Here is an 8,381-nt window from a genome sequence, read left to right on the forward strand (position 1 = left end):
CGAATGTATTAACGGGTATTAACATTATTGACAGAATCTAAGTCTTGTAGAAATGTTTTATTTTCCTCTTTTACTTTCTTGTTCAAATCTAATGTATTTAAATGATTAATATCACCGATTTCAATAATTTTTGGTTCGTAATCTACAAATTAGAAATAAAGAGTCATTTTTAACTTCGAAATGCACTAGTTTATCATATGTATTATTACATAATTAATTTTATTAATTAATATGGTATTTTATGTATATGAATTGTAATATTAATTATGTTATTTCTATTTAAAATTTTATATTAAAATATAAAATTTTATTAATTAATAATTTGTATTTTCATATATGCGCTACTTATTTACAAAAGTTTATGAATTTTAATTAATTATGAAAAATATAAGGACCCTAGTATAAAATATAAATAGTTTTGAAGTTAATTTTGAAGTTTTGCTTTTGGAGAATAACATCTTTAAACTTCAATTATAGGGTTTTTGAAACTTAAAAATAGACTATCTTTTTGGAGATGTTCTTATTCAAAAAGATAATTAAACGCTTCGACCAAAAAAGTTGAATACACAGAAGTACATGTAAGTCCTTGTTCTAAAAATCGCCCGCGTAGGCGATTTATCGTCTGAGAAATCGTAATACGTTAGGTCACCGTGGCGAATTGCATTGATTCGGTTGTGTTATACAGTAATCCGATTTCTAATCGCCTAGAGCGTCGCTTTTCAAAACGCGGCCGATTATTTACTTGAACGGTAATTGTTCAAAATCAATAATTCTTTCTGTACTGTTGTTCTTGAACCTTATTCAAGAGTAAATACAAAAAAATAATGTGAATCATTTGAGTTTTAAAGTGACAGATTGATGAAAAAGATGTTAAATCAATAAACAAAACTGAAACACAGTCGGCTGCCATTTTTTAGGTTTCAAAATTGGCAGTGAAGAAGATGAATTCATATTTACAATTATACCCCTTTATTAAAAAGAAAAAAAAAACAAAAATGTACAGAGCTTGTGCTTTAAACAAAGGGTCAGAGCATAATATCTAAAGAACACGAGCCAATATACCATTTAAACGTTTAATGTTTTGTTCTAAATATATATAATTACAATAGCAAGGAGTAGTTTATATGTAAATTATTTGTAAAAGTACGAAACCATAGATATATAGGGACTACAACTAAAATGTAGAGTATATGTATAAAATATGGTATTTATACATATAAAAGTACAAAAAATTTCTCCCGCGTATTCCCCGAGTTTTTCCCGTTTTTTCAATAAATCGCTAGGCTCGAATGTGCAGCACGCGTAGCACCTAGCGAGTTTCCGAACAAGGCATGTAACTAATACCATATCAAATAAAGCGAATGGAAACATAGTTGCAACCTATAAAAATAAGAGGAATATTAGAATATAATTTTTTTACCAATAAAAAAAAGAGAGGAATAGCACAGGGGAAGGACAATTCATAATCTTTCGACTCATCCTATATTAAACTTTGACTTATTTTCTCGATTTTTTTGTTGTTGTACAATGATCAGAAGCGGAAATACTATAACTATTTGTAACAATTTTCACTGATTTCATCCCTATTTTTTTTGGCGCCAACAATCACTACAAGAAAAAAAAAATATTTCTTAGCAGACGAAAAATGCTATCTAACGATAAGATAGTGGTTTATGAAGCGATGTATCATCGTCCTTCATAATAGGTAAGACACATTAGATAGCAGTTTTTCGCGCTGCTTTCTTATTGTCATATACAATATCATTTTTTATGCAATTAAATATTCTTTAATAGTCGTATATTTTTTTGTTATTATTACATTATTGAAAAATAAAATAAAATATAATTTTTTTTTAAATTTTAAATTGAATTATTCATAAACTAAAACTGGTTTACATGTAAAAAAATAAACCAAAAGTAAACCAAGCTTAAACCTAAACCTATTTGCTAACTAAACCTAATAACAAACCACGCCGCCTTCAAGCTTCTTAACTCCGCCGCCGTCAACCACCATTCGCTGTGACGACCAAGTCCTCGCGTCTCTCTCTTTTTTCCTTCGAAGTGGGAGACGGCGACGAAATCACCACGACTCTTCCCACTCACTGTCGTCGAGCTCGTCTTCGGCTCACCACTGCTAAGCTCGTCACATACACAACCGTCATATTCGTCTCCGGTTTATCTATCCTATCCGCCACACCTTTGTCTCAATCTTCAAGCTTCTATTCTCTGACCATACACCACCAACTATAGACAGCAAGCTCTCCAACTAATAAAAAAATTTAAACGATTTAATCAGTTATAAACCCTATAAATCGGTTTCAGATCTATATTGATTTCTACCTTATTCTCGATGGATGAATCAGAAGCAATGGAGAAGAAACTTATTTAAGTTTCTGTGTGGATTGAAGACCTTCACGACGCTTCTTGAGAAAAAGCTCTCTTACTCTTGGATTTCCAGATATCGACCATGTTATCTTCTCTTCTCATTCGTCCTTCCTCGGAGTCAACCGCCATATGAAGAAGAGTAAGAATAAGAAGAGATGGTGGTGGTGGTTTAGAGAATAAGAAAGAGAGATGCGAAGAGACAAAAAAAGAAGAAGAGAAAGATGGTGATGGCCTATGAATGAAGAACAAAATTGAAAGGAAAGAAGAAAATCTGAGTCAGAGAAAAAAATTAGAAAACAATTGATTAATCAACTGTGGCCCTTGGATGAACACAAATCAAAAGTTGAAAGTAAAGATCTTTGTCACCCCACATTGACCAATCAGAAAACAGATTAGTGGATCATAACTTTAAGATCCAAAAGAAGACCTTCGAGATGCAGAAGAAGATCGTGTGGTTCGTAGAGAGAACCATTAGTCCAAGTCCAAATTTTTTAATCATCATATTTTAGAATATAATGATTTAGTTTAAATGTAAAATGAAATTAGTTTAAAGGTCTAAATTTGAAGGTTTGAGGTTTATTATGATTTAAGATTTGAGTATATAAAAAAACAGATTTGAGTATATAAGGTTTAGAGTTTGGGTTTAAGATTCTAAGTTAAAGTTTGAATGTATTTTAAGAATTGGATTTAAGTTTGAAAAAATTCTATTTAGAACTTTGATATAAAGTTTGGAATTTAGAATAGAGGTTTGAGTATATGGTTTTAGGGTTAAATGTTTGGGGTATTGACTATTGAGATATGAGACTAATTTTTTTTTAAAATAAATCATTTTGAGTTCTATTAATATTTGAGGTTAAACAAAAGATTTGATGTTAAAATATTAGAATTTAAAGTTTGTGTTTAGAGTGTAGGGTTAAAAAAACTTGTTTAGGGTTTAGATTCAAAAAGACAAACATAACGTTTTTGTTATGTTTTTCTATTTACAAACTCTATCGTAGGCATGGGCGTTCGGGTACCCGTTGGCATTCGGGTCGGGTTTTTCGGGTTTTCGGATTTTCGGGTTTACGCTTCTAGGTCCCATACTAAAATTTTATTAGTACGGGTCGGGTTCGGATAATAACACTTCGGGTTCGGTTCAAAATTGTATTGCATCATAAAACCCATAAAGTAATCATATATCGTACGGATTCGGATTATATCGGTTCGGTTCGGATATAACCAAAGTAAAAACAAAATTTTTGAAGTAAAACATAAAGAAAAACATCTATTAAATAAAAATTAATCTATCACATATAGAATTGATAAAATAACAATATAATGTTAAATCAAGCATGAAAACAAACATCATTTGTAAACAATATGTATTGCCTTATAGAGAGTAGACTTTTTATTTCAATGAGCAAATTATAAAATACTTATTTATAACTAATTGTGTACTTAAAGCATTTATTAGAATTTTAATATTTATTATTATATATAATATTACCACAAATATTGATTTTAATAATTGAAATATTTATATATATTTCAAAATACTTATATTGACTATTAATTTCGGACTTTTCGGGTTACCCGTTCGGGTTCGGTTAATAACACTTCGGGTTCGGATATTTTTTGTACTATACTACAAAACCCGTTCGGGTATTTTTACGTTTCGGGTCGGATAACGGGTTGGGTTTTTTGGTCCGGGTTCGGTTCGGATTTCGGGTTCCGGATTTTATGCCCATGCCTACTCTATCGTAGCGCTTTCAAATATGCCTACTCTATCGTAGCGTTTCCAAATATACAAACGCTATCTAAAACTAATGGTTATGTCAACCATAGCAGAAAGACAAAAAACACTATGTTCTACTGCTATCAAAACCGTTTTTTCTTGTAGTGAATATTATCCAAACTATACATCCATTTAGAAAACTAAATCGTTGTAACAAAATCAACATAAACTATAGTAGAAGACAGATTCCGAGAATTTCTTGTAAGCCTGTCCGCCACTGTGTTATATCCTCTTGAAATATGTGGGATCACAAAGTTAAATAAGAACTTCTTGTATAGTTGAAATTCATTCAAATGGGAAGTGAAAACCGACCATTATGTCGGCGTAAAAACTATCTTCACTAGTTGAAAATAATTTGTTGCAAACACCACCTCTAAGAATTGCATATCTTTATGCGCTCCATCGTCCAAATCAAATATCACATTCTGCACAAAAAGTGATAGGATTCATAGGATTTTCATTCCAATATAATGTTGTCGGTTGAGTTGTAGAACCATGCTGCAGAACCATCTTTGACCCATAAAAATATCTTGTTCTCGCCAAGTTCTATCCACATAACACCATCTCAAGTATCCCATATGTTGGGGCGATTGAGGAGCATGCTTCTCCTCTAAATACTTTGAAGCTAGTTGTCATATTTGCCATTTAATATGTTTTAAAAAGTTTTTAATAAATAAATGGGAAAAAAGTTAATGTAGTCCTAATTTATCAGTTTACTACTAGATTAGTTCTAATATTTTTTTTTTTAATTACTGGTTTAGTTTTGATACCTATAATGCTCTTAGACTCTTTGTTATGTAAAACGCTAATTACAAAACTGCCATTAATATAATTTTTAATTTTTAAAAAAAAAATTAATAATTACAATTTTACCATTTGATAGATTTATTTGATTCACGTTACAAGAAGCAACAGACTTATGAACCATAGATTTATTTCTACATTGCTACGAACTTATTTAAAATCGATAGACTTAATTTGATTTTCACAGATTTATTTGATAGATTTATTTTTCTTTGGCAACAGATTTATTTAATTTTGACAGATTTATTTCTTATAGATACAGACTTATCTAAAGTTGACAGATTTATTTAAGGTTGACAGATTTATTTAAGGTTTGATAGATTTATTTGCTCTTTAGACACAAATTTATTTATTTTTGACAAACTTATTTTTGTTTTCATAGATTTGTTTTCATTTGCCCACAAATTTATTTAGTTTTGATAGATTTCCAACCGATTTATTTCTTTTCAATAGATTTAGTTAACAAACTTCAACAGATTTATTTACTTTTGACCACAGATTTCTTTTCTTTTTGAAGACAGACTTATATAATTTTAACCAATTAACCAAAATCGTGACAAACCATGTAAATCAGATTTAATTTAAACCAAACAATAATTTAAATGCGACTTTCTCAATTAAGGGACCAATTATGACATCAACCTTCGTACCAATTGCTGCATCCAAACCAGCCATTAATTTAGTAGCCATATTGGTGTTCATGTTGTCTACTTTTTCGGTCAGAGTCTTCAACATGGTCAACATCGCAGTGCTTGGCGTATCATTACCGTCAGCCTACATTAAAACCATTGAAGAATTTAGAAAATCTTATCATACCAACTAGTATTTAATACCAAAATATAATATTGTACTCACATTATACCGACAATCTTCCATAGGTTTAGCCTTCTTATCCTTGTTTGCTGAATCCTCTGAAACATTCATGGGGATAGATTCTTTACGCTTAGTCCTTTTCGTAACAGAAGTTTCAACTAAATCCCATGCTTTACGATTGACACAGTCATCAAGTATATCACGGATCAAGTGGTTCACATTTTCATCTTCAAGCTCACCATCCCATTTAGGGACTAAATTCTCGTCAACGTGTGAAAAGAAATGCCGTACACGAACCTGGAAATAAAAAATGAATGTGAGATTCATTCAATTTAAGAGTCAAAACAAACATAAAAGTAAAAAAAAAAACAAGAGTAAAGAAATCACCAAAAACAAGAAATAAAACATTACAAATTTGGTACCTTATCTTCGTGTTCGATTTTTTCTTGTCTAATGAAGTCGTCAGACACGAACCGTTTTCTTGATCCAGCCCATGAAAGGAGAGGAACTTCTACCTCAACAATTTTGTTTCCGTACTAATCTCCTAGGCCAGTAACAGCCTCATATCCCCATATGAGTAGCACGTACACAAATCCTTCCATTGTATATGATTTCTTTGCGTCATAACTGACACACTTAATGTAGTGTATCAAACTCTTACATGCAACTCGACCCCATGGATATCTCCCGAAAGCTTCAAAATCAAGTACTCGCTTTGCACACTCCAACGGGATCCGACGTGTAGGAGCTATGCCAAATATTGCGATATGCAAAATACACAACCGTCCTACTATAATCCTTTTCTCAAGACTCCAGTTCTTGCATCTTCCCAATACCAACTGCAACTCATTCAGACTAGGACCAACAGTTGTACACACATTCAGTTCTGCCCAAAATTCTTTATGGTCAACTTTGCAAAGGTCACCATTATCAAACATATCACAATTCAAACCAGTTATCTCACCAAACTCTAACAAAGAGAGACGAATCGGCTGCCAATCAATTAACGACCATATCTCATAGTTCTTTCTAACTACCAGCTGATGCGTTAAGAGGTAATGAACAACCTTTGCAGACCATATGAAATCAAGCTCGTAAAGTCTAGGAAAAACTCCAACTGATGACTTCTTCAGTGCATCCCATGCGTCGTTTCCTACTCCTACTTCCACCATTTGAAAATTTGACAAATAACTATAGTAACTCATACTCTTTTGTTGGTTAGGTGTTTTCCCCTTTTTGTATAGTCGTTGTGGATAATTAGTCGTAGTGCTAGCTGAGGCCATATCTAGCAATGGAAAGTTCAAAGTAACATTAGCATGAAATAACTACAGAGAAATGCATATAAATAACAAATAAATATTCACTATATAACATGTAAGAGTTGGTTACACTGACTAAAATGAACTGATAGATGTTAAATTGACAAACAAACAATGAAAAATCTAAATCAATACTGTTTTATGACTTCACATTGAGGACAAAGATTGAAACCATATACTGACCTTGAGTTGATGTTTAACGTGGTCAGTAGCAACTAGAACTGATTCAAATTTTGTCGGAACCTAAAACCACCGTGACTGTGAACAAAATTAATTGTTTTGAAATTCATTCAAATCTGAGAGGAAGACTGAAACCAGAAATAAATATTGGACAGAGACTTACGACTGTGAATCTAACCGGCGGACAAGCTCCACTAGCGGAGAAGACAAGAGCCTACGGAACCTATACTCCTCCGAGTAAGGTGTTTCTCCCTGTACAAAACGACGCTCTTCACGCCGGTGAACACGAGGCAAGTCGGAGGAACGGAGAAATCGAAAGCCCTCAGAGGCAGTCTACGTTCGTCGACAATGGAACCATAAACCCTAATTTTTTTTACTCAAACCTATCGTGTGTTGTTATTTTATTAATGTGTATTTTATTTTTAATTTTCTTATTCTATTAATGTAAAAATAGAAATAAATAACAATATAGAGGGTTAATCCGTCTTTTACCCCTTTAGTTAACATATGTCGATAGACGAGAGTTAGATTAGTAATTAACTGAAAAATGAGAGTTAGATTGAGTAATTTTCTCTAAATAAATTAATGATTTTTAACGTATTATTAATGTTGTAGTGTTTTTGGAGATTTTAAAGCCTTTACATGTAATTTAGACTTTTGGACAAAAAGATGAAAGCAAAAATTTTAGAGATTAAATGAACCTTATGGCATCATAAGCATTGTATCATTTGAAGGATTTTCCACCACTTGATCTTGCTCACATTTGGACATAAAAGACTCGGGACACTATATATATATATATATATATATTTTTTTTTTTTTATATCCCAAGTGTTTGTGGTCAATCTGAAATTGAAATCTAAACACACAATGGAAATATGAAAACAATTAAGAACGGTCTGTCTAACGTTGAGATGGAGCAAAAAAAAGGAAGGGTGATCGACCGGTTCATCTAACTAAACATTTAGTGACTGGCGGGAGGTGATCAATCGATTACATGTCCATAATCTTGGAAAACTTTGCAAATCTCTAAATATGTTTTCAAAATCTACATCAGACCACCTAATGAATTTTGGCCCAAGGAATGCACTTTGATTGTTTTTATT

General features: G+C 31.9%; 1 protein-coding gene and 1 long non-coding RNA gene across 2 annotated transcripts; both read right to left on the reverse strand.

Moving 5' to 3' along the window:
- Nucleotides 1-1,781: 1,781 nt before the first annotated feature.
- On the reverse strand, nt 1,782-3,448 carry LOC106382009. Its single transcript, XR_001276786.3, has 2 exons — nt 2,341-3,448; nt 1,782-2,266 (listed from the first exon to the last, which is right to left on the reverse strand). It is a non-coding gene; the product is annotated as an uncharacterized LOC106382009 (long non-coding RNA).
- Nucleotides 3,449-4,473: 1,025 nt separating this feature from the next.
- LOC106378590 lies at nt 4,474-6,948 on the reverse strand. Its single transcript, XM_048767991.1, has 4 exons — nt 6,334-6,948; nt 5,819-6,073; nt 5,606-5,737; nt 4,474-4,584 (listed from the first exon to the last, which is right to left on the reverse strand). Exons 1-4 carry the CDS (start codon nt 6,946-6,948, stop codon nt 4,474-4,476), a joined length of 1,113 nt encoding a protein of 370 aa, XP_048623948.1.
- Between the last annotated feature and the right edge of the window lie 1,433 nt (nt 6,949-8,381).

Source organism: Brassica napus, chromosome C9, assembly GCF_020379485.1.
Source record: "Brassica napus cultivar Da-Ae chromosome C9, Da-Ae, whole genome shotgun sequence".
Classification (NCBI taxonomy): domain Eukaryota; kingdom Viridiplantae; phylum Streptophyta; class Magnoliopsida; order Brassicales; family Brassicaceae; genus Brassica; species Brassica napus.

Excerpts from the sequence above, each read along its gene's own strand:
- LOC106378590 (XM_048767991.1), bottom strand. The coding sequence starts at position 6,948 with ATGGTGGAAGTAGGAGTAGGAAACGACGCATGGGATGCACTGAAGAAG. Across the intron at positions 6,074-6,333 it reads TCATATGGGGATATGAGGCT|GTTCGTGTACGGCATTTCTT; the intron begins GTTACTGGCCTA and ends TTTTATTTCCAG. Across the intron at positions 5,738-5,818 it reads TGGAAGATTGTCGGTATAAT|GCTGACGGTAATGATACGCC; the intron begins GTGAGTACAATA and ends GTTTTAATGTAG.